The sequence below is a fragment of the Thunnus thynnus genome, chromosome 23, assembly GCF_963924715.1.
Source record: "Thunnus thynnus chromosome 23, fThuThy2.1, whole genome shotgun sequence".
In the NCBI taxonomy this organism is placed as follows: Eukaryota; Metazoa; Chordata; class Actinopteri; order Scombriformes; family Scombridae; genus Thunnus; species Thunnus thynnus.
In genome coordinates, this window is record NC_089539.1 from 1,040,240 (window position 1) to 1,068,044 (window position 27,805).

A 27,805-nucleotide genomic window follows, 5' to 3' on the forward strand; every position below is an offset into this window, starting at 1 on the left:
TTGCCTACCTGAGCTGCTGTTTATGAGCTCAGGGAACACGGTGAAGTCAGGGCTGAGAGAAGCTGATCTCTCCACATGTCTATATGTCAGATTAGGGCTGTGCGATTAATCGAATTTTACGTTACATTATGATTTTGGCTTCCAACGATTATGACAATAAGATAATCGAGATAAAACGATTATTGTTTATTATTGTCATTTTGTAATGATGCTCTCGTTTTGTCTTGTGTTGCAAACCTAGCCAACCTCTTTCCTTAACAGCGGTGCGCTTTCGCCCCTAAATGTGTCCGACAGGTGTTGAGCATCTCTGTCCACAGACTAACCTGCCTTCACCAGGCTAACTGACAGCTGAAATTTACTGAACCAAAATAGTTTGCATGTTGGCTCCACGTGAAGAAACCAACAGCATTTGTACTTATTGATTCATTGGTTTTATTTCCTCGCCCACTGTAGTGAGTGAATCTGCCTGTAGTGAAACTGGGACTAAGCGGTGCTTCATCCGCATGCTCCACTTCACTCAGCTGCCTGACAGACCTGCTGCTTCTTCCCACATTAACCTGACTAACAAACCGGGGCTTGGTGCTCCGGTTGGATCCAAACGGAGAGCCGGGGCTAACGTTACCTGGGAGGCTAGCGGAGGCTAACTTGCTGTGCTTTCCTCTGGTCATGCTGCTGCTAACGCTCCGCTAGCCTTCCAGGTAGCCCTGGCCCTCCGTTTGGTTCCAACTGGAGCACCAAGCCCCAGTTTGTTTTTCAGTTTAAAGTGGGAAGAAGCAGCGAGTCTGTCGTTCAGCTGAGTGAAGCGAAGCCTGCGGAGGAAACACTGGGACCGTCAGCATGTAATAGTCCGTGGAGGTGCTGCGGTGTTCAGCTGCACAGATAGGAAACCTTTCGGCTGACTGGATGTACCACTCTGTTTGAAAAAAACCTTTTCTTCTTCTTCTTTTTGGTTTATAACAGTGGTTGGAAACCAGCGTATTAGGTGCATTACTGCCACCCTCTTCTTTGGACTGTGGACCAAAGATTAAATCCTACACATTAAACCTATCTGTCTAATAAACTCTAGGGCTGTAGTCTCCTGGTTGCCTGGTCGATTAGTTGGTCGATATGCTCTTGTCCGACCAAATCCTCATTGGTCGAATAATTGCCATGTTACTTTCATAAGGAGAAAAGTGCTACATCAACAGCCTTCCAGGATTAATCCATTATTTCCTGCGGCAGGAGGGACAGACTAACAAATTACCTGTGTATTCAAAACACCCCCGTTGTTTTCAGAACTTTGAGCTCGCCCAACCTAACGGAGACTGCTAGGTCTAACTGTACTCAATGTTTACCGCGCGTTTACTGAATGTACTGAACGTTTTCTGAATCAGAGTTCTCCTATAACAAGAACAACAAGAACTCCTGCCAGGCCAAAAAATAATTTTTTATGTCAAAAATAAAGCCAAATATGCATTCGGAAATCAATAGCCTTTGGGAGTCTCTATGCGGCCCTGTTCCGGTACATGAGTCAACCTCTGTGTCATTGCCTGGGAAACTATTGGTAGCGTAACTCTGTTAAGGAGTAAGGCATTGTATAGTATGTTTGCGTAGCATGTGGAAAAGAGTGAGCTGCAGGAAAGTGACTATGGATGCGAGTGAAGCAGAGGAAAAGGTTAGTAGTAAGTTGTCAGTCTGGCAGTAAATGTACAGTACTCCAGTGTAACAGTTAATAAATTCTAAAAAGTCAAGTCTGTTGTTTCCCCAAGTGCTGGAAAACTAATCAATTAGTTGATGATTATGTACGATTTCAGTCGACCAAGATTTTCTTTGGTTGACTATAGCCCTAATAAACTCAAAGAAAACTACTGCTGCACCCACTTGGCAGGTTCATTAAAGTTTTAATGCTGAGCTCCTGAACTCCAGTCTTCCTAAGTTTTTCCCTCAAATATTTTCTTTCTTGATCATTAGCACAATCTATGATTGCATGTGTAATAGTCTCCTCAGCCAGGTGGAAAAAAATATGTGCAAATATTGGCATTGGCATTCAGCAAAAATGAGAGTCAAAAAGTAATCATGTTAAATAATTGTGATCTCAATATTGACCAAAATAATCTTGATAATGATTTTTGCCATAATCGAGCAGCCCTATGTCAGATTGATCTGGCTGTTGAGATGCTACAAAATCTCAACTGTTTGTTTTTTTTAAAGCTGATACCAAAACTGATACTTCTGTTTTTGAGTGTTAAGTGTGTTTAAGTGTCCAAACTTTGATTATTTCTGTGTTAAAAACAACTATATTTAGTCCTCCCTGGATTATGTTCTGGCAAATTTAAATCCTCGTTGACATCCACTATTCTGTCACTCTGCATTGTCTCCACTGCATTGCTTAACTAGTATATCAAATTACTGTGAGGTACCATCTGGCATGTCAGTGAACGTGGACTTTTGGGGGAGACTGAAGTCACTGTTAGCAGAGATTCAGACTGAAAACAGCCCTGCGTTAAAATAATGCAAACGGTGGGGGCACTAGTGAGCCAGCAGTGGAGTAGGACTCGTTGTGCCAAGCTCCTGCCTAACTTTCCTAAAACTATATTTTCATTGCAAATATAATTTTTTAACATAAATGAGATACCCTGGAGCAAGTAAATTGAACTATATATGGTACTTCAGTGGTGACGAAGATCCTTAAATATAAGTACAATGTTCCCTCAAGCATTAGGCCTAATGCCTCCATGGCATAACAGTTTGCTGTGACCAGCCGCCCATTCCATGGCTAGAGTTGAACTTAAAATAGAGGTGGCTAATTTGAGAGAGATGAATGAAGACATGAAAGGGAGGATGTGGAAATGCAGTGTTCATATTGTGGGTGTCGCAGAAGAACCCACTTCAAGCTCCACAGCTTCAATCTCTAAACTACTTAAGGAAGTTTTATGTCTGGAGAAAGAAATCCTGGTGGACCGCTCGCACAGGGGCCTCACACTGAGAAAATCTAATCGAAAATCTCGGGTCATTGTTGGCAAACACTCCCCAATGTTTTATATTATTACTGTTAGGCCAGCATCAGGGCATTGACATAATGGATGAGTGACATAGACAACTCCGATACCCCTAAATGGCTAATCCTGAAGAATACATCCTGTGGGTCTACCTCCTTACCAACTCTATTGTGCTTTGAACTCCAACTGGTAAAGGCCATTTCCCATTGTACACTAACCCTAATGTTGCATGGTCGATTTGGAACCAATTTAGGAGGACATTTGCTGTCCGTAGTGTCTCCCATTCTGCTCCGATAGTTAAAGGCCACAAGTTTACCCCTTCAATACTAGAGGGAGCCTTTGGCATCTGGCTTGAGAGTGGGATCAAATCATTGCAGGACCTCCATGTAGATAATAATTTTGCATCTTTTGAGCAACTGATAAACAAATTTGGTATCCCAAGGTCTCATTTTTATAGATATCTACAACTGCGGAACCTTATAGCCTCACACTCCGATTGCTTGCCTTTATATCCTCCTACATCTCTGTTAGATTCTATTTTCAATTTCATGACAGACAAAAAGACAAAAACAAATTATAGGTAGGATATATAACCTTCTCAATCTACATTATTTGATGACTTTAGGTCATCTTAAAAACAAATGCGAGGAAGACTCCAATCCCAGATGTAATTTGGCAGAAAATTATCTGAAGGATTTACTCATCATCCATTTTACCAATGGCATGCTGTTGTACAATTCAAGATAGTACACCGACTTCATTGGTGGAAAGCTAGGCTGTGCAGAATTAGACCAGACCTGGACCCTACATGTCATAGATGCAAGCAAGCTCCTGCAGATCTACTACATATGTTCTGGACATGTCCAAGATTACATAATTTCTGGCAGTCTATCTTAGATACTTTCTCTAAAATGTTAGAGGATCCAATGAATCCATCTTCTTTCATTGCTTAATTTGGTGTTGCACAATGGGATGTGCATCTGAGAAATTACAAGTGCAACATGCTGACCTTTTGCACTTTGTTAGCCAGGCGACTTATACTGTCCAGGAGGAAAGACCCTCTCCCCCCTACGCATTCTCATTGAGTCAAAGAGGTTATACAATATCTCAAGCTAGATAAGATAAGATACTTTCTCCAAGGGTCTGTTCTGAGATGTTGACAGCCTTTCCTGACATTTGTAGAAAAAAAAGGATGCAGAGAGTGTAACCCGAAAATATGTAAGAATTTCTGACTCGTTCTGTTGGTGTGTATCTTTTTTTGCTTGTATGTTTCTTCTCTTCGGCAAGTGAGTAAAATGACTGACTTTAAGTTAGTGGCGCAGGTCTGGTGGGTGGGTATTTAGGCGGGTGGGCTGGATGGATACTTGGGATTAGACTGGTTACAGTGTACTGTTTGTACTTTGTATACTGTGAAAATTTGCAATAAAAAGACTGATGGTTTAAGGTACTGATGGGACAATAAAATATGATACAGGAAGTCCAGTCGGAGGTACAGATTCATGGATTTAAAGGCTTATCATGCGTCAAAGTACTACACAGAGGTTTGTAACACACATAGACAGGATTTTACAAGTCTGAAAAGTTATCACAGCGTCAAGTATGTATTTTTGCATTTTTGCTGGACAACCCTGCGTTTGCACCCTCGCTTTGTCGATGGACTCCCCTCATTCAAATGAATGAGAAGGCCGCGTTTTTTCACCCAGGGCTAATGCTGGTCTGAAAGCTGCCTTGCACTAAAAAAGACTCTTCACGTCATGTGAGTGAAATGCTAGCCATTACAAGGTAATAGATGTTAAAACAAGAGTTACATATGTAACAACAGTTCTATGAATTCTGGATGACCTCCAGATGTACTGTATATTAATTATTATCAATTCCACAGTGCATGGTAGTGCTCTGACTTTTTGATGGATGAAACATAATTTTAAACACATAGTGTAATGATATTCACATTTTACATAATTGGGAGAAATTAAGTTGAAGATAGAAATTGTAACAATGGAACATTCTGGCTTAATTTTGTAAGTTGTAGTCCTCCAAATGTTGTCATGTCACCTTCATTTGGTCATTGTGTGGTTCATTTGCCAAGAGTCAGTTCACCATTCGGAGACTAGGTGTGAAGAGCTTGTGTGATGTAATTCGCAAGGCTGGATTAGCCAAATGCTAGTTATTATACATTCTAGTTATTCTTTCCTAAACTGTTACAAAATTGATTTATCATAATATATATATTGACATTGTGATATGAAATTACATATACCATGATAAAACATTTTATCCATATTGTCCACTCCTATATCCAACCGTACAGGTAGTCCTTTTGCTCTGTATGGAAGAGTCTGCATTTATTATGTTTCTCCACTCATTTATTCATCCTTTTCAATATCAGAAAAATATTCTATTATGATGCTAATTTCAGCCATATAGGTTTGTTGTAACTGTAGAAATGCAGTTCAAACACAATCAGTCTGGACAGTTGTCCTCAAGATTTGATGAACCCCTCAGATTTGCAATCTACAGTTTGAACACAGTGTAAAAGACTTAAACAGTTCAGTATCAGACTGCACAGCCAACCCAGTCTCACATCAAAATGTGTTATAGCTACATTGGACCATAGTGCAAAACATTAGTCTCACAATAACAGCTCTAAATTGTGAGATGCCTTTGTTTTTTTTTGTTTGTTTTTTGGCCTATTCTTTTCTATTGGCCTGCGTCCACAACATTTTATTTTATTTAATTTTTTTATTTGATAGGGACGATGCAATTTAACATAGTTCCGACACAGAGCATGAAACTGATGTACTGCACAGAGAGTTTATAGCTATTGCTAATTTTCAACTCTTGCCCCTAGTTGGGCTTTACATATATAGTGTAATTAAAATATACAGCTTTCATCATCATAAAAACCACAGTGCACTACAGATATGGGAGTACAATAAAATACACTTACTGAATTACATTGATTGTGATGTACAGTTTGAAAAAAAAAGAACAATACAATACAATTACCCTAAAAATGCTACAGCTCTGGTTTGCTTTTAGCCAGCACTTAACCTTTGTTGTAAAAGATATTATATCTTAAATTAATTTGATTTCAGTTGGTAATGTGTTCCAGAGTTGACAGCCCTGTATGGAGAAGGCTGATTGTCCAAATTTAGATCTACGATATGGTATTTTACAGTTGCCATTCACCTTGCTCCTAGTTACTCTGGTACTGTCTTGTCTTTGGATATATCTAGAAAGAGGCTCGGGGGCTAAACTATTGATACATTTGAAAACTAATTTAAGAAAACAAAAATGAGTAAAGCTCTCAAAACTAAGTAGATTGTGTTTTTTCAGTATGTGACAGTGATGCCACAGCACAGGCTTTTTGTCCATTATTTTTAGTGCCTGATTGTATCAGGATGTGAGGTGTCTGATTGTGGATGGTGATGTTTGAGTCCATACTGTCATACAATACAAAAAATGAGAGAAAATCATAGCGTCCATAAATAACTGAGCTGCCTGAGTTGGTATGTAGTGCCCGATTAGTTTGAAACAATTGTCAACTGTCAAGTTTCAGTCTGCGAAAACCATGGATGTATAAAGAGAACTGGATACAAGAACAGCACCAGGCTTTGAAGCAAATTTGACATAGCAGCCAAACTGTCTAATTGCAGTTGGCAGAAGTCTCTAGTGAGCATGAGTGATGGGCGTAATAGAGCATGCACAGTATTTTCATCCGGGTAATTTCTTTACAGCGGGAAGTGGCTTTTTTGGTTTCATGTGCCACTGAGCACCTTTCATAGGAATAAACCGAACCATACCTCCAATGCTGTATCCAGTTCTCTTTATACAGCCATGGTGAAAACAAAAAAAAAAGCTGACATTCCTTTTATTCTCAGCGGAAAATGCAATATTTTACCGTAGTTTGGGCATTAACATGCTTTTTGATAACATGTCTAGCAAGAAATGTGCATTTTATTTTCATAATCTTCGTTCAGTGATTGTGTATGAATTTTAGTTTGTCAGTTATTATGGCGATTTATTCAGGCATCGTTGCTATGGTGGTTGCTATGGACACTGATATCGCTGAAACCACGTAGTGTCGTGGTGTTTGAATCATTTCTTTGGGTTGTGTCAGTATCTGAGCTGTTAAATAAAATGAAATGAAATAGTGACCAAAACGAGTCATCTTCAGAGATTACAATAGTGCTGACAATCTAGGGCGTTACTACAGGCTTTGAGGAAGGCTTGAAGTGCTTGGGTTAGGGTTAGGATTAGGGCTGAAAAGACAAACCCGTTCTCATTCCCAGGTTATCAAATACAGATGTTTTTTTGTATCTTTATGATTCGTGGTTTTGGGATTTTATGTCAGCATGACAGCCCATCAATCAGAATCTGTTTTATGACCCAATGCAAGCGTACAAAGAATGTGTCCTGGTGTGTGCTCCCAAAAAATGCATCACAGAAGAATCAAAATGTACAAAAATAAAGTAATAATTAAAGCTGCAAACAGTTATGATTGGGCCCTTGCACCTTCGTGCATGCAGGGGCGTGCTGCAGTTGAAGGGCTTTTATTGCGGGCATGTCTTCAGGCCTGGACTCTTATGTTTGTCACATAAGGCTGACTTCCGGTTGTCAGTAGGTGGTGCTATGACTATGACTCAGTATTGACATGTAGATATGTTCAGGCCTGGAAATTAGAAATTTGGCAGAGATTGGACAATGTTCATTAGAGTTACAACAGTTTCGTGTTTCATGGCGAAACATCAAAATTCACTGTGTCGCCACGGCAACAGTGTTCCATGAAAACTCCAAAGCTTTGCAATTTAGCATTGCAAAGGTCTTTAGATGACACATTTGAAGTTGCTCTGGTTAATTCTTTTGGAGGAATTTGTTAGACTACGACAACTGTAAACGGCAATAACTGCACAAAAATTGCACAGTAAATTCAAAATGGCTGACTTCCTGTTGGACTTTGGTTCGCTTTTCTGTACATCTGCAGATGTTACATCTGCCTACCAAAGTTCTTCAATCTACATCAAATTTAAAGGTGGGGGCTGTGACTCTGAAAATTGTTAGGGGGTGCTATCCAGCCAACTTGCCACGCCCAAGCCCAAGACCAAGACCAAGACCATAGACTGTAAAAAATAATGGACATAGGCACCGTGACGCCACCCGTTTGTTTGTGGACTCCTGTTTTGAAGCCTCGAGTTTGACATTTTGACCATCGCCATCTTGGATTTTTGGAGCCAGAAGTGAGCATATTTGGACGAGAGGATGGAGCTGACCCTAACGCTATCTGCTACCTGCTATCTGCTATCTGCTAGCTTGATTGGCATGGTGCATTTACAGTCTATGGTTTACTGTGATAAAACTAATGCTAATGCTAATTTTTGCTACAAAAAAACATTAAAACAAATATACCTACTGGAAAAAACTGAACATCTGACTCCTTAGAGCAGTGGTTCCGGTGGAATGTAAACAGCAACAACAAACAAAATGTCGACCATATTATCTAGTCAGAGAATTCACCAGCGTAATATCAAAAACTCAACATCTGGTAAACATTGTCCATCCACTCTGACTGCGTTTGAGCACCAAGCATCATTGATGTAAACACAGAGTCTGCCTCCTCTTCTCTCACAAGAGTCTTGTGTTCTGTTGGTGCGAAACACCGTCCTCCCATCAAGTGCAATAGCTTGATCCGGGATGTCGGGATGGAGCCAGGTCTCTGTAAAGATGTGAACACAACAATCTCTGATTTCCCGTTGCTGAGTTAGCCTGAGTCTTATTTCATCCATTTATTTTCCTGTGAGCGGACATTAGCTAGAAGTAGGTTGGGTAGAGGAATCGCCTTAGGTTAAAGCTATATTAGCTTGGCTCTGATCCCAGTTCTCTTCCCGGCTCTCTTCCCTCTCTTCCTGGGGTGATCACACTGCTTGTGGTGACATTTGGTGTGGCTGATCCAGCTGGGTGTTCGGGAGAAGCCAATGGCACTGATCATTTAAGTCCAATCCCCACACTTCCTTTTCCAACACTGATGAGTGTATTTCTGGCTAAGTAATACATGCTTCAGTAATAAAGGCGAAAAAAAGGAAATTAAAACAAAAATGTAGCAAAGTTTTAGGGAGCTACTGGCTGCTGCATCTGCATGCGCCACCATTGACATGGTATTTTTTGACTAAAAACTATGCATTTTCACATAATTTTGGACTATTATCATTACAATTATTTATTAAAAAAACGCACTGTGTGCCATTTAAAAAAAAAAAAAAAAAAAAATCACGAAACAAGCTTATAGTGAATGGATTTGAACTGTGATTTTTCTCATCCTCCCATAGTCAGGCTGTAGCCACTAGCCAGCTCTAGGGACAGGTATAGTTTACCTGTTTACCTTTACCTTAATCCATAGGCCTGCACTTATCAGTCTGGTTCTTTATCAAAACTCTTAACAGTTCTTTTCAATTACTAAAGATTGTTTTCTTTAAAATTATATATACATGTACATATATCTTTTTTTTAAAGAATAAATTCAGAATAGGATTAGAATAGATTTCTATTTTAAATATGACAAAATATTGTTTCTACAGCAGCAACAACAGTAATGTTTCCATCAGCTGGTCACTATATAAATCCAATAATATCTCACTGGAAAGAAATTAAAAATGTTAGTAAAATAGAAAATATTCCTGACATGAAAATACTGAATGAAGTTCAGAAAGAATGAAGAACACAGATATCAGTCACTGTCAGTCTTTCCTCCTGTTTTTCTCCCTCTGCTGCTGATTGAGAGAAAAGGCTGGTTTGAGCCAGTAGCTAAGTCTAGGCAGTAGCTAAGTTTACAAGAATTTGCCGAATTTTAATACGTTACCAACTAAGCTAAACACAAACACTGACAAATAGAGCAGAGTAGAGGACAGAGAAGAGCTAGCGCGACCATAAATGACAGCAAAATGTGGTAGAGACTCAGCATAGTTTCCCTGCATCTACACAGAAAGTAGAGCATGTTTAGCAAAGCAGCATCAGCGAGAGCTCTCGGCGTCTACACAGGAGGTGTTCAGATATAGTATTAAACGTAGGTCACCTGCATTTTGGAATCAGTCAGAGCCAAATACATAAATTTGACTGTAGTTATGTGTGTAAAACAGAGGAAAATACACTGGACAGCACTGTGAAAAAAGGGAAAACCCTGAAGTCTGATGATAAAATTGTGAAAATGTGCATTTGAATGTAGGACTAAACTGACATTAAAAACAGACACATACAAACGCCCCCCAAGAACACCTCAACACTCCCCTTTCAAAAATATGGCTTCCAGCTCCCCCCAATGTTCTCTGAACGCTTGCCCTCAGAAAGGAAGTAGATGTCCAGTTTCAAGTGTTGTTGTTGTTCTTCAGGAGTTTAAGTTGAGGATTCAGGCTTTTGGTTGGCTTGTAGTAACTTGAGTTGCGTGCCAAATAAAGTTTAATCTAAAATCTTCAGCGGCGTCTACTTCAAAATAAAATACTATACATTTTCATTTCAAAATTAAATGACTGTACGTGGAAATACGAGACTTAATGTTACTAATAAAACAAAAACAAACTAACTTGTTGCAATAAAATTAAATATGGATATATTTGGTTGAAAAACAAATAAAAGTAAGTAAATGAGTAAGTAAACTTTATTTATAAAGCGCCTTTCAAAACCAGAGTTACAAGGTGCTGTACAATGCAACAACTGAGAAAAAATAAAAACAGAGACCTTTTAAGAATTTTCTCTCTATATATAAAGAAAACCTTAACACAATGACAGTGTGGAAAATACTTGCGGGTGGATCCTCTGGTCAGCCCATCACAAAAATTCAAATTCTGGATTTCAATTTCAATTTTCCTTCTAAGAGTGCTCTAAAATCCACACTTATTATTGAAAGAACATCAAACAGTTAAAACATCATCACACAGTTGCATAAAATAACAAATAACATAACAGCTCAGATAACTACACAATGCAAAACAATGATTCAAACAGCATGCAACTATGTGGTTTCGGTGATAGCATCGTCCATAGCAACCACCATAGCAACGATAGAAAGAATGAAAAAATCTTTGTAATGACTGACAAACTAAACATCACAGTCACTGAATGAAGATTATAAAAATAAAATGCACATCTCTCGCTAAAAATGTTATCAAAACACTTTTTAATAGAGAAACTATCTTTTCCTCTGCGAATAAAAGGAATGTCAGCCTTTTTTTTTTTCTTTTTTTCTTTTTTTGCAGACAGAAGCCTGGCAGTCACATGACATGGACACAGGTCAATAGAAAGGAATAGGCCAACAAAAACATAGGCATCACAATTTTAGAGCCGTTATTGTGAAACCAATACGTTTTGCGCTGTGGACCAACATAGCTATTACACATTTTGATGTGAGACTGGGTTGGCACAGCATGACAAACAGTGCAGTGAGTGTGTGGGATACCTTTGATTGGGGATTCCATTTCCAGACTAAATAATGAGTGGTGTGAGTTCCCTCAGGCCCTCATCCTCAGCAGAGTGACAAGCTTTCTTGTTGAGAGTGCTACAATGAAGACTGAAGTATGAATTACACAGCCTGATGTATTGGATAAATGGTTCCGTGGTTCCCATACATCTTCATTATGAGCCCCTTATTGAATCAATGGTTGAAACATAATGGCAAGCACTCCATTTAAGAAACAGTCCATGGAGAGACAGTTTGTTAGTGCTAGACTGATTTACCACTGCTAAGGGATTGATTCTATATTTTCCCATAGTGTCTTCACTTTCTTTCACTCTGACATTTGGTATATCTGTGTGAAGGTGCCAAGAATAATTGATATCAACAGCGGTGATAATTAGCTCTCATAGATGGATATATGAGTGACTTTCTCATCTGTCTGTCACACATGAAACATCAAGTATTATACTGTCAGTATCTTAATGTATCAAACAGGTTCTATGTGATAAGTGGGCCTGTAAAGAGCTTGCTGCTGCTTCTGTCAACGAGTTCACTGTCTCTGTCAAATAGAGGGCTGGGTACTGGGTCAGTACTTTTTTGGTACCAACCCAAATGTGTTCGTAGCAATGGGTATTGAATGGCTGGTCAGATTCTAAATCTTGTTTTCATATTCTTTTATCAGATTGCTCCTGATTAAAATAAAAAGTTCATATGCTTTTTATATTTAGCCAAAGTTCTTGTAGCTGCATGTGTTTAGACAATATTTAACATTTGACACTAGGGCTGTCATGATATCAGATTTTCACAACACGATTATCGTGGCCAAAAGAATTCACAATCATGATATTTTCGTGATATCTATCGAAAAATTGAAAAAAAATGCTATCAGTCAAATCATCTTTAACTTTGTTTATTGTGTGTTTTGCCTCTTCTCTGGTAAAAGAATTACATTCAAATTTTGAGTGTAGGGAGGTGGAAGGAGAGTCGGTAACCATAACTGTACATACTACAGAAAATGAATATTTTACATGTTTTTCTAAGGGTATGTCAAGCCATCTTCCAAAAAAAGGCTATTTAGAGACACCAAATAACCCCTGCTTCAGAGTAACTGAAGCATAAACATATTGTAGTGCTCTGTTCCCTTCTTGAAACTAAACTTTGTGCATATAAAAGAGTCAAAACAAGTGCTATGGTGGAGTAGCAGTTCATATAAAAAGTAAATGACAGCAAACTATTGTGTAGCAAACTACATAATTTCTAGGGCTGTAGTCTCCTGGTCGACTGGTCGATTAGTGGGTCGATATTGCTCTCATCCGACCAAATTCTCATTGGTTGAATAACTGCTGTGTTACTTTCAGAAGGAGAAAAGTGCTACATCAGCAGCCTTCCAGGATTAATCCATTATTTCCTGCGGCAGGAGGAACAGACTAACAAATTACCTGTGAAAACAAGGGTGTATTCAAAACATCCCACAACTAATCGATTAGTTGATGATTATGTACGATTTCAGTCGACCAAGATTTTCTTTGGTTGACTACAGCCCTAATAATTTCCATGTTGTGCCTTTATAAAAAGCAATAAAGCAGCATATGATAATTTTTGGAATTTCATTAGCTATTTGAAGTGCCAGTCCATCGGCAGAATCTCTTCCTATTGGCTCAGTCCTTACACGAAAGAAGAGGGGCAGGCACCTCCTTTCAGCATGGACTCTTGTTGGCTATTGTAGGCTGTGGACAGGACATGGAAATTCCTATTAGGTCAAGTGAGGTGTCAGTCGAAAGGTCAAGGAAGGAAAGGTCAGAGTGCAGGTGCCATTTTGATACTGGGATGTGGCTCATGTTTACATGCAAATGCGAGTTATGACGGAGAATATGCGAGAAGATTAGGAAATTGCCTACTAATTTAAAATGATGCAACAGATGTGGATATTAATTGATGTAATAATATGTTTTGGACTAAATATTTTACTGGATTGGGTCGTCTGGACCTTCGCCATTCTAACAAGACTGTTTTTGTCGGAGTTGTATCAGTCAGTGGAATAATATGAGGCTTCATAGGTGAGTAGCGTGAATTTTATAGTTGTTTGTGTGTTGGTGTTCTGACAGAGGCATTGATTGTACCATGCTGAAATGGTTTGCATCAATTGAATCACAAGAATCTTAGCTTTCCAAAAGTGTGTCAAATGTGTACCCTTCTAAAGACAAGAGTTGTGTATATAGCATAGTTGTGCACTTAACAGTGTGACAGCCTGTGGACGGGCCGTTGGAACATTAAGGGGTTTTAAAAGGTACTGGATTATTTACACGATATTATCATATGTGTATTATTAACATGATATCAATATTTCATTATCTAAATATCACGGTTATCATCAATACCAGTATATTGCGACACTGCTATTTGACCCTTTGGTTTCTTTTGTCAAATGCAAAAAAAGGAAAACAAATTATAATTGTACTGTTTTTCTTTCATTAGCATGAAAAAAATTCAAACAGTTCCCGGCCTTGGTAAAATGTAAATCATTCATTTTACTTTGGATGGTAAACCTAGGACACAGTGGTCAATACAGTACATCATAAAAGTAACACAACTTTTTTTGTAGTTGTTGGTAGGTGTGTTTTTATGTTTGACAGAGCTAGGTTTGCAGGCTTCCCCCTGCTTCCAGTCTTTGTGTTCAGCTTGGCTAAAATCGTCTGGGACATGATGGTTGTTCATATTACCCTGGCTCCAAAAACTCTAATTTATAAAATATTACGTGTTATCAATACTTACTCAGATGACGGATGCCATGATTATAAACAGAAAGTCCAGTGTTTCCCCTGGGGGTGGGGGGTTGGATTAGCAGCTGCACATTTCTTCATTCTCTGTTTAGTGTTGTCAGGTTAGGCTAACTCATTGTTGCTAACTTCGGAGCTAACGCCCGTCACTTTTCCAGCGGTTGAGGAAACAACAGATGTGATTTTTCATGGTCATGACAAGCTGCAGCATTTATTAACTGGCACACTGTAGTCTGTACTGTACATTTACTGTCAGATTGACGACTTACTGCTAACCTTTTCCTCTGCTCCGCTCACATTCAAAGTCATTTTTCTGACGCTCGCTCGCTCACTGAACCTCTCACTCGCTAATGCACTGCCCTATTCCTTAAAAGAAGTTATGCTACCTGGAGTTTCCCAGGGAACGACTCAGACGTTGACTCACGTTTCAAAACAGCGCTGCTCAGATGCTCCCAACAGCTATTGATTTCCGAATAAATGGATATTTGGTGTTATTTTTGGCATTTAAAAATTTTTTCTTTGGCCTTTATAGGGGAAACACTGAAGTGTCTGCTTCATGACTGTCAGCAGCAGCAGCAGAGTCGCAGCACAGAGTACTGGAGTGAGACGTATATCCTCCCTCCTGCTCTCTGCTGTAAACACACTTAGCTGTTAGCGAGCAGCTACTCTCATGTCTTACTGGGTGTCGGTGCTTGTTTTTGGCACAAACAAGCAAGACACGGGAACTTGGCTTGGGTCTTGAGGAGTTGTAGTATTTATTCACTGACAAATAGCCTAAACTGTACACACATTGCACTGTTCACAGCTATACTGCTAACTTCATCTTGTCTGCTCCGGTTGCTGCAAGCCTCTTTGTCACAGACATGCGCTCTCTCGCTCTCTCTCTCGACCACACACTCACTCCGTGTGAAGCTATTCCTTAAAGGAGCTATGCTACAGTTCAGAAAACATCTTTAAATACTTTTTTTTTTAATTCCCTGATGCTTGGGCCCAGCAGCATGGAAACCCTGGCTCACATTTATTTAGAGGTGGACATTGCATGGAGCATAGAACTGAAGGATCCTACAATGGCTTGTGAATCCACACAGGTTCTTATGAGAATTGCTAAGAGAAATATTTTTACTGACCTTGTCAGTTGTTGATCTTCACAAAGTAGAAGATATTTTCATGTGATGTCCCTGTCTTCATTTACTTAACTCCAGAGTGCAGTGGGAATAGTTAATGAATTCTGCCTTTATTAAGTATCGGCAAATTACATAAGAAAAGGAGATGTGAATATATTGATATGCCATGCCATTCATTCTGCTTCTGACTGTTTATGGAGAAAAGAGAGCAGGCAGCACAAGCAGCAAACTAAGCTGCTAACATGACACACATGAATAAACAACTTGAAAGAGCTGTCATTGGATCTGCTAATGCAGAGATCACACTACATGATTATAACCCTGATTTTCCACTCGCCAACAGTTTTTGGAGATTGCTGGTGAAAGCTGGTGAAAGAGGCAAAAAGGTGTTCGCTTGGTGCTCGATGTGTGGGATGATGTGGGAACTGTTTAAAGACACGGTCCGTGAGACCGCTGATGCACCGCAGACGCCTGAAAGATATCAAGCAGGCTAAATATCTGGACCTGTCTGTGAGTCCAAATCCTTTAGTTTGAAATGTGTTGTGACTGGCAATGTGGGTGGTGACAAGGTATATCCAATCGCAAGACACGGGGTGAGGGGAAACCAGGGGGAGGAGTTGTAACACCTGCAACACGACAACATCAACAAGCATGGCTACAAGAAAAGTTTTGTGATCTGCTTGGACCTGAGAAGTGGAGAAAAATTTAGTTGAACTTTGGCAGGAGCACTAATGCCTTTTCAGTGTGTCCAATGAGCTGTACCACCTCCGGGTTGAGAAGGAAAAGAGTTGGAAAGAAATTGCCAATTCTCTTCAACAGTCAGGTGAGCAAAATAGGTTGATTTTTCATTAGTCCAGTAGGAACTAGTTTATGATACTGTAATGACGAGAGATAGACTGCATGATGACTACATGATGTGGGAAGAAACTCTTGAAACCTAGGCAAATGTGGCTCCTCAGGCTCATGGATTTCATAAAACAACACATTGTTCACCATCCATGTGAGACCAGTAAGTTATACAGTCTACGAACATATGTAGCAACAGACTACAAACATACCTATTTTACTTACTATTATTTTAATTTCTTGTCTTCTTCGCTAGGTTTTTAATATATTTCTAATATATCTCTCAATTCTGCTTTATTCAGTTTTTTACATTGAGAAAGAATCTAATAAACTCAATCTCACTGTGCATCATCTACAGTACGAGTATACAGTACTATAAAATACATACTGTATATGTAATGGTGGGGTGCACTCCTGACTTTTGCATATAGCTTTTATGCAAAGTACTATAGAAATGAATTAGTATGAGGTACACAAAGTATAAAATGTAAGTGCACATGTGAGGAGGATGACACAGAAGATCAGGTCAATCTTTCAGAATCACTTGAACAGTCGCAGATACCACTGTCGAGACCTGTCACATCATCAGCTAGTATATTATGTACATCCCCCTTTGAATGGTTAGATGAAGGAGTCAAGTACAGGGGGAGTCAAGCGCAAGGGGAGGTCAGAATCTCACATTGGGCTGCAGAAGCTTGTTGTTTTAAAGCAAATGCCAGCAAAAGTTGGTGCTGACCCAACTCCTGATGCATTCAATACATTTGGAAACCAGGTAGCATCTGAATTAGGACAAATACGAGACCCAGTCAATCTAACTAGATTGAAAAGGAACATCGTGAATATGGTATATGGTATAAGATGCTGAAAGGAATAGATCCTCCTTCTCATAGGCACCACCAGCACCGTAAACATTCCACCTTCGCTACCAATACAGTCCCATCCTCAGTACATGTCAAATGAGGGTTCTCGACCTCAAAGCTTTTTGCAAACACCGCAAAATTACAATCCGAGTGAAAGCCTGTGAAAAGCTATGCTCCTTCAATTTTGTTTACATTAACAATCTTTGATTTACTTGGTTTTATACAGCTATTTTTTATACTATATGTGGATTGTTGTTTATTTTTCAGTTTTTACCTTGTGGCGAAATTGCTATACTGTTGCTTTTTTGATTGTGTGAACACAATTTTGTATTTATTTTACTGTTGTAAAAGAAATAAAAGCAATGTTGACATTGCAGTGTTAAAAAACAGTTTTGACACCGGTTGGAACCTGTAAAGTAATGTGCAGAATGTTATTTTATACACTTTATGTTATTTTATATACCTTTTCAATAAATGTTTGAAACAAAGGTTACAAAATAGTCTGTCTAAACATGCAATTGAAACAGTTACATCAATAAATATATGCAACTTGTATATATATATCTTTAAACTATACAAGACATTCTGTATCAAGGGTGTTGAATCAATAACAGAACCACAATAATACTAATAATAATAATATTTATTTGTATAGTACTTTTCAAAATACAAACTCCTTAGAAGGTAATGCAGTAAAAAATGTGAAAAATGTATATAAACACACACATAACAAGAAAAACATACTTAATTTACAAAAATAACTACTGTGACATCCCTACAATACTAAATGTGTTCCTCCTGCCGAGGAATGCAACCTGTAGGCGAGACAAAATAATCACACAGTAGGTTTCATGTTTGGTTTCACTCCCCTCTATGTTGACTGTAAAGCCCACATCCTTTGATTCCTCCAGGCTTCATCAGCTATGTTGTGGTCAGCATTTTCCCAGTCTGCAAAGGCTGGAGGTGTATATGCTTCAGACCTGCGCTTGTGGAGGAAATTATGAATGCATAGAAAGGCTATAGTTATCTTAATCACATTGTCTGGCTTCAAGCATATGGTGGACCTGAAAACCCTCAACCTGTTTGCAAGAATGCCAAATGCATTTTCTACAACTCTCTGTTCCCTAGAGAGACGGTAGTTTAGTACCCTTTGACTATGGTCCATTTGCCTGATATGGCTTCATGAGGTCATGCCTTAAAGGATATGCATCATCACCCACAAACATGCATGGCGTTATTATGTTGGGCAAAGGCTCAGGCAGGGGAAAGTTCAGCGGGCCCTAGTCCATCACTCGCCCTTGTCTGCCCTTGCATGCGGTCCAGTCCTCTCCACATGACTGACTGTTTACACTTCACACACCTCCCCTGGAACCTCCCTCTTTTTCTCCGGTTTTGTCTCAGGCCACTCTTTCTAGCGCTAGCCCCCCTACTGTCCTCTCCTGGGATTAACAACTTCACTGGTCCAATTCCTGGCGGATCAGAGCCTAGTTACCTGCACCCCTTGGCTTGGGCCTCTGCTGTTGCCAGCTTTGGGTCTGTTCCCCTTAGGATGGCGCTGATAAATACTTGCTCCATTGCAAATAAGTCCTTCTTATTGAACGATTTTTTTTTCATCTCAAGGAGCTTGGATTTTCTGTTTCTGACCGAGACTTGGCAGAGGAGCTTGGATACAGCCCTCAAATTGAACTGTGCCCACCAGATGGTATTTTATCAGCACTACTAGGACCTCAGGTGGGGGTGGAGGACTTGTCGTGGTTTTCAGGAAATGCTTTCAAAGTCAAGTCAAATCAATTTATTTATATAGCACCAAATCATAACAGAAGTTATGTCAGGGCGCTTTTCACATAGAGCAGGTCTAGACTGTACTCTAGAACTGCCTGACGGTGAGCACTGGGACTTTCTCCTTGTTTGAACTGCAGATGACCAAAGTAGGTAGTTCAAATCCATTTTATTGTATTTTACTTTACTGACTCCCTGGTTATAATAGTTCTTTTATGTCTGAATTCAGTGACTTTTTGTCATTTATCATTAGTGATCATTAGTAGTTGATTTTAATATTCATTTATTTCATTCATTTTCTTAATGTTACTGAGTCTTTTAATTTTATTCAACATGTCTCTAGTTCTACACACATTAGGGGTCACACCCTGGATCTGGTTTTTACATTTGGTTTAAATATTGATTCTATTTGCTTTGAGGAGCTGCATGTTACTGACCATGAATGTGTTATGTTCAACCTGTCTTGTAATTTAGATTCTCTGCCCAGTAAATGTGTAAAGTGCTCTCACATCTTAAATTACCTCTCAGCTGAGAAATTTTCTGTAGTTTTTGACCCAGGACCAGTGTTGTCTTCTCATGATGATGGTCCTTGTCTGGTCCAAGTAAATGACAATATTTGTTATTTCCAGTATAAATGTTGGAGGGTGTGACTATGGAAATCCACCAAGCTCCATGTGCACCGTCTCCATCACAAAGACCTTTTAACTGAGTTTAACAACATGGTTAAAGATGTGAGGGCTACTTTGCCAACCTAATTTCCTCCAGTAAACGCAACCCTAAAGTCCTGTTTGATACCATCAGCAACACTGTCACTCCTGCACCTCCTGATGTGCCTGTTTTTTCAAATAAGGATCGCAGCAACTTTCTCTCTTTCTTTGTGGATAAGATTAGAGGTTTCAGTGCTAGCATCATCTCCTCCTCTACCCCCTTTTATGCCTATCCAACCCAACTGTCAATTTTGGATTTCTTCTCTCCTATTTCCCTGCCAGACCGTACTGATTTGGTGGGCAGCATGAAACCTTCCTCCAGTCCTGTAGATCTTTTATCAACATCCATGTTTAAAAATGTACTTGGGTCTATTGGTCCATGCTTGGTCTCTATTATAAACAGCTCCCTGCAATCTGGTTGTGTCCCAGTTTATTTTAAACATGTGGTTGTTCAGCCTCTTCTAAAAAAACTAACCTTGACCCATCCCTTCCCAAAAACTACAGGCCTTTATCTAAGCTGCCTTTTATCTCAAAAGTTTTAGAAAAAGTTGTTGCCAAACAGCTCACCGCTGTCTTGACTGCACACAACATTTTAGATAAATTCCAATCTGGTTTCTGTCAGAAGCTTTCCACTGAAACAGCTCTTCTCAGTGCCTCCAATGACATAATGATGTCTTGTGATGTGGGTGTATGCTCTGTTTTGGTACTGCTGGATCTTAGTGCAGCTTTTGATACTGTAGATCATAGCATCCTGATTGAAAGGCTTAGGTAGTGGGTGGTTGTCTCTGGGAGCGCCCTGGACTGGTTCTTGGACTGGACTGGTTTTTGGTCCCTACATATCTGAAACTGCTGCGCCAGAGTTCTCTCTTGAGTCCTATAATATTAGCAAATTTAAACGCATTTCATATCACCGTTATGCTGATGATATTCAGCTGCATGTATCTCTTAAGCCTGATGAGACTGACAATCTGTTTTGCGCAATTGTCTGACTGCTATAAAGGATTGGATGGCTAACAGGTTCTAACAACTAAACACAGATAAGACTGAGGTCCTTATCATTGCCTCAGATAGCATAGCTTCCAAGGTTGCTCAGTGTATTGGGTCCCTTTCTTAAGCTGTGCTCTAATCTTAGAAATCTCTGTGTTATATTTGATCAGCCTATGCACTTCAATCAACACACCATATCGTTAACCTGTTCATGTTTCTTCCATTTAAGAAATGCTGCCAAACCCAGGTCTGTTGTATCATAACCTAAACTAGAGATGATTATTCAGGCTTTTATATCATCCCGGCTGTAAGGCTGTTGACCAGGTTCAACAGGACAACTTGCATCACATCCATCTTACCATCTTTACATTGACTTCCCATCAAGTTAAGGATTCATTTTAAAGTTCTTGTTTTCACATATAGAGCCATGAATGGTCAGGCACCTGTATATATCTCTGACCTGCTTCACCCTTACATCACCAGTAGGTCACTTAGGTCTTCTCAGCAGGGCTCACTGGTTGTCCCTCCCACTGGAGGTGCTCGTGCCTTTGAAGTGGTGGCTCCAACACTCTGGAATGCTCTTCCTATAGATATATGTTCTGCAGTCTGATACCTGTTGATACCTTTAAAAAGCAGCTCAAGAGTCATTTATTCAAGCTAGCCTTTGTCTTGCCTCATAATATCTAGTGCTTGCTTTTTTGTGTGTTTTTAAATTATGTTGTTGCTTATGTTTTATTGTCTGTTTCTTTTATTATATCTTATACTATCTTTATGGTCTTATTTATTAATTAATAATTTTACTCTTGTGAAGCACTTTGTGACCTTGCTCTGTGAAAGGTGCTATATTAAATAAACATAACTTACTTACTTACTTACTTGTAATTATGGTAAAAGCTGCCACTTTTTGCTGAAGGTTGTATGTGGATTTGTTTTCCATCAAGCACACCAAGGAAATGTGGAATTCAATTCAAAGTCTTGGGGTATGGTTGATGGTGTCTAGCAATGTAAGAAAAGAACAGTTAAGGCTAAGAGTTAAACTTCATTTAGTACACTGATTCTTATATTTGCCACAGATGGTAAAAGTAATACATTTCTGCAGTACTGTTAATATTAATTCATGACTTAAGACTGTGACTCTTACATTACAATTTAAATACATAAAAAAATCAATAATAGCAGTATCCTGTCAAAATACAAATATTGTGGGATGAGATTTTAGCCATATTACTTAACAGAGCATATTATCTTTGTGTCTACAGTAGTCTAATATGTGGCTGTAACCAGAGCCTACCTTCCGGATGTCTTTTTTCATGACCTGGTACAGAGCGGCACGTCCCCATAACCATCTGTGAAACAGTACTAGTCCTAATCCTGTACTGGGACCTGAAGGAGTTGAATGTTTCACCTACATGAGAAATTAAATAATTACAAAATATACAGAAACAGACATATAAAATGAATAATAGCTAAATCAGTGTGATATTACTTTGATATGGCTCTGGCAGACCCATCTGTTGCCAAAAAACGTGCGGTCAAAGATAGATACTCTCTCAGGGATATTGCCAGTCAGGTCGCTGTGAACAGTACAGTGATATGACAACTTTGAAAGCCATGTAGTGTGTGCTTGGCATAAGGAGAATATAATATTCAATGTATTTGAAAGTGAGGGGTGAGGGGGTCATAACGAGAAGAGGTATAGTATGAGAGGTAAGTCAGACATGGAGTGACACGAGTCACTCTGTCTCAACATGTGATCAGGAAAATGCTGCTTTATTGCTTTCTTATTATTGATTCTTGGGTATATATGTTTTTTTCATTAATTAGTCATTTATGTTTGCTCACATTGTGGCCTAACAGTTAGTTTCCCTCTGTTCAAGCCCTCCCCAAATGAAGGTGCCTCAGTGTGAATTGTTTGGTCAAGGCAGTATCCACCCCAGATGTCGCAACTGCTTGGAATTAATGTGGATTAACATGACATACATGGAATGCTAATGTTATCTCCATCCTGCTGCTGATGGCCAGACAATTTAATTGCTGTAAAAAAAAGTATAAAAAATGTAATCCATAATTTCATATTTATCATAATAGCCTCTGGCAGTAAGAGTGGGAAAAAAACGGAAACACAGTTTTTCCCGCCCTTTGCCCTCGTTAGAACTCTCTCGGCTGCTCCTGCATCTTCTTATTATGAACAGAGGCTACCTTGGTGTGTAACTTCATTAAAATCTATTTAAATCAACTTCAACGGCAAAGTGCTCCTTCTTACAGCATGTACGAACAGAAGTCTCTGGCAACATCATTAGAGAGTAGGATTCTGTGTGTTTGTGTGTATGTGTGCATGTGTGGTACTACCTCTAAGTTTGGATAACAAGCTCCTTCACAAGTGTCAACACCCCCAACCAATTGCATCCGTGTTACTGTAATATGCCTGACAGGGTGAACGACTGCTTTGCCTCTGCCTTGATCCCCTTCTTTTGTTCCTGAGTTCAGCGGGCGTATTCTCACTACAAAGTGGCCCTTGGTGCCCTGAAGGGAGACCCAATGTCTGAGTCCCAGTAAATACGTCACCCACTGGGAGAGGCCTTCAAATGACACACAGAGCCTCCTTTGCTAAACCTCCCATTAACGGGGAATCAATCCTCTGAACTTTGCTCAACCGCCGCACTTTCTCTAAACATGTTTGCCTTTGCTGAAAATGATGCTTCAGATGTGATCTCGCCTTATTTGAGCTCCTCCTTTCCACTGATGCAGAGCAGCAGTGCATTCTCAGGCAGTAATGTGCACTAACTCAAAGTCCAATATTGTTTGACTGGAGGCTAAATGCGCACTAGGGGAGCACTTTGAAATGAATGCGTCAAAGGTCTGTGATGCACAAAATATATGCAGCACATATTGAAATAGTTACTTCCGCCATGTCCTGTGTTGGAGGTAAGGATGTTGTTGTGACTCAGTAATGATGTCTGCCTGCTTGTTTGTGTATCCTAAAAAATGAGTGACAGAGACCTGATAAATTATGTTGGCTAGAGTAGCATGATATACAAGTGTATGGTATATTTGATTTAGGGCTGAACCATTTGAGGAAAATATCTAATACATTTTTTTCTGCCTAACATTGAAAATTAAATTGCGATCATTTTCAGTATTTTAAACAGGCCTCTGTTTGTAGCCAAGATACTGGGGCTGCAACTACCAGTTATTTTCATTATCAGTGAATCTGTTCATAATTCTTTAGACTGTGAAATGTCAGAAAATAGTTTTAAAATCTAGTCACAATTTCCCATAGCCTGAGGTGATGTTCAAATTAGATTTTTTAATTAAATTAGATTTTCTGTTAGCACAACAGTCCAAAATACAAAAGTTTTCAATCTACTGCTATACAAGACAACGAAAACCTGATCCACTGAACAAATAGCTCCAAATAGCTCCATATGTTGTTGTTTCGACCGTTTTTTAGCGCCGCTAACAAAGCTCTGCTAACTCAGTGAGGAACATGTTTTTACTTCCTGTAAATTCTTCACAATAAAACTTAATTTATTTATAGAGACTGTTAGTCATTTAAAAACTTTTAATTTGAAACAGTAAAGCAGGAAATGTTTGTTTTACATTGGGCTCATCGGGAGGGGGCCTTAAAGAGACAGGAGCTAAAACGAGTGTAAGAGAAACTGTGTATATTGAGGGGCTGCATAAAGGGCCAGTATAAGATAAATAAAGAGTTTTTTGAACTGTAAACCATGCAGAGCTACTCTAGTGGAGTCCAAAAATAAAAATTTAGAGCTGAAATGAGCATAATAGGTCCTCTTTAACTAAGACTTACTAACAACCTGCTAGATACCTAAAATTGACACTGAGTGATCACCAAGATTGTTGTGTGGAAAAAGACTCCAGGTCGACTAAAGGTAATTTTGTCAAAAAACATGTCATCAAAATTCATCAAAGCCATCTTTGGTCAAGCTTAAACAGTACAATGGTAATGGGCAGAGAGCATATTAAAACAACAGCCTATAATATAATCTTTTAATTTTTTGGCCAACTCACACAGTTAAGTACAGCTGTGTAAATTTGCCTGCCACTGTTGTCAGTGCCAGTAGCCAGTGAAATCAACGGTTGCTGACTTTTTGCTGTTTAATATGTAAGTCATAATTAAAATCATGGCACTTGCAGTTTTGAAAATTTCACTATTTGTGCTAAAATTATTAATCGGTAAGTCCATCAACAACAACAACAAAAAATTAACCAGCAACTATTTTTTATAAGCAATTAAATGTCTGAATAATTTTTCTAATAATAGTGTCACATATTTGCAGCTTCTCTAACTGTGACAAATTCCTGCTTTTCCTTGTTTGGTGTGTTTGTTATATCTGTGGGTTTTTGGGAAAAAATGACATTTGAAAATATTACTCATTGGCAAAATTTTGGAAATTTTGATGGGCATATTTTATTATTGTCTTACATTTATAGAAAAACAATGAATCGAGTATTTAGGGATCTAACCAGCAGATAAATCAATAATGAAAAATGTTTGTTGAAATGAAAAATGATTCATTGTACTGCTCTTATTTGATTATATGTATGGTGTATTTGATTATATAACAATTAACTTTTGTTTTTTTAGATCTCTTCTGGTCCATTTAGAGAATGGATACTTCGGCCGAGGCTTTGACCAGTTCTGTCCACATCTGCACCACTACAACATGTATGTGGACAACATCTACAATGCCAGCAAAGTGCTCAGGGTAGGACTGCACACCCAGTACTTCAAAGGTTTACCACATGTCTGTGTCCTACTGCACTTAGGAATGTTTTAAAAGCTGTTCATTATATTAGATTTTAATCATCCCTCTGGGGAAATTGACCAATATATGCCTGAGTTATTGGGCTGAATACATAACAAATGCGTATGTGGTTATTGGAATCTTTGTTTCCGACATCCCACTGCTCAATTCCACCGCTGCCAGTGATGCAAGTGTTGCCATGGAAATACCTTCATTGATATATAGCATGACAAAACTAGTATTTTATTTCAACAGGCAAATGCAAATTAATTGCTTATGTGGTTTTATTATGAACTGCAAATGACTTCTGATTTTATCCATGTTAGAAGTGGCCATTTATACATGCAATGAGCATGAATCTTTATCTGGTAGCAGATGTTTCTGTGGATGAACCATTCCAACTGAACTTCCACATATTCCTCAGAGAAAGGTATATAAACAAGAGTTGTGTTTCCATTTACCTGTTATTCGCTTTAACAGTATGTGCACTGAAAAAAAAAACCTGAGTTGCAACACAAAAAATTTGAAAAAATCTCAAAAATATCTGTTATCTAAGTTTTGACATTTGGTTGAGGAGGAAAGATTAGTGTATTAATACAAGCATGCATCTAGGTGCAATGGAAATTTAGTGAATAAATCAAGATAAAAAAAATAAATAAATCACTACTGTTACTACTACTTACTTCTGTACAGGTTATGTAACCTGAGGGGAATGTATCTATAAATGCTCCCTGCCAGTCAAAAGCCAGAGTTTCAACCTCTGTTTTTTTTGGACCTTGGCTGACAAGCCCATTCTGTAGCCTTGGTTGCTAAAGTTTGATGCTATGGTTTTTCCACGTGTTGTTTGCATTTTTCACTCTCAAATTTTGGATCAGACATCGGCTCCAACATAAACATACACCATTAGACATCGGTTAGCCTTTTGGCATTTTGCCTTTATTTGATAGTGATAGCTAGGGATGTGCAGGTATCAAATTTTCATGCTACGATTATGATAGGTAAAAATATCATGATAAACAGTATTATCATGATAATCATTAAAGTTTCCTGAAATCCATCTATTACTGCTAAAATATAGTTTAATTACAGCATGATCACCATGGATTGTATTCTCTAAATACTGATCTGTATATTGCACATTTGTTGGACTTTGTTGAAGAAATTACATCAAAAAATACAATACAATACAAAAAAGGTCCCTGGATGCCACATTCACATAACATGCTTCACAACCACTTGGTTACTGGACGCCTCGTCTAAGATTTTAAAAACGATACCCTCCACAAATTCCACATTTAGTTGACCTTTTTGATCCAGTGTCAATGATCCTAGTCCACAGGCACATGATTCTATGTCAACATGTTTTTCAGGAAATAAATTTCTGACTGGAGGCTATAAGGGTCTAACTATGTCAGAGAAGTGGTTCTGGACTGGCCTGCTGGGAGATAGCAGCATTGACATACCTTTACTAGTTTTGCTATCTGCAAAGATAATATTATTTTAATTAAGAGTAAGAACGTGTCTGCAGAACATTGACTAATGGCATTGATTATGGACTGAGCACTGTAAGTTTGCATTGATTTTCCTCCAGATCACATCCCTTATAATTGACTGAACAGTGGAGCGTGTCCTAGTGTCAGATGTGCAGGTTTACTCAGGTGATTGGTGATCAGTCTCCTAAACAGTATAATTAATGAGAGTAACCTGTAAACCACATCTGTCTTATTATGTTTTCAAAATAACTTGAATATTAAATGCTTCTGCATGAATGCTGTGTAGACCAATTCTGACTAGAAAATGCATTTCTGAAAGCTGAAATAAAGCAAAGCAGTGCTGAAAATGCTACAGACTTGTTCAGCATCCCCATTTGTACAACTTTGGTTACCATGGAATATTACATTTAAGACATATAGCAGTAAATAAGTAGTATAGTGGTGTTTCACTAATGGCCAGAAGGTGGGGCTGTTGATGCAATGAATCATTATGTTGTGCAGATTTTCATGGAGAACTTGTTTACCAAGTTTCATTTTATTAAAGACAACAAAATTGCAGAAATATCATGTTAGAATGTTACTTTAGCGCCCCCTGTGGGTAGAATTGTATGAAATGTAGCACACTTGTGCAATGGGACTGTATGTACAACATTTGGTTGCAATCCAATGTAGAATTGAATAGTTATGGCCCGTTAAGTGCATCAGGCCATGCCTTCAAAATTTTGGTAACCAATTACAGACAAACAGTAAGTGATACCCAAAAACGAACTCTTAAGTTTTTTGGGGGGTAATCTAAATATGGTATGTACCAAGATTGGTCAAGATTAAGTTGAATTGACTGTGCAAATATTGTTTTGATAGGCCTCACTGTTCATGAGTGATGTTTGGCTAATAACTCATGAACGTGATTAGTGTTTACATTAGATGTAAACACGTAAAAACTGACCACATGGTGGCGCTATAGGTATCATGTTTTAATATGTTGAGCATTTCCACATGGGACACCTGTCCATGAAGTGTGATTACTTCAGCACTTTTAGTT

The 27,805-nt window shown here is 38.7% G+C and overlaps 1 protein-coding gene and 1 long non-coding RNA gene across 2 annotated transcripts in view; both read left to right on the plus strand.

Moving 5' to 3' along the window:
• The window catches only part of LOC137175612 (uncharacterized), a 417,849-nt gene that overhangs the window by 28,111 nt on the left and 361,933 nt on the right, over positions 1-27,805 (plus strand). The gene's annotated exons all lie outside the window — the stretch shown is intronic.
• arhgef39 (Rho guanine nucleotide exchange factor (GEF) 39) overlaps positions 1-27,805 on the plus strand; it is a 106,312-nt gene that overhangs the window by 9,815 nt on the left and 68,692 nt on the right. Inside the window, exon 4 of the mRNA XM_067581703.1 lies at positions 25,111-25,231. Coding sequence (XP_067437804.1) covers positions 25,111-25,231 — 121 coding nt within the window. The remainder of the gene's footprint in view (positions 1-25,110; positions 25,232-27,805) is intronic.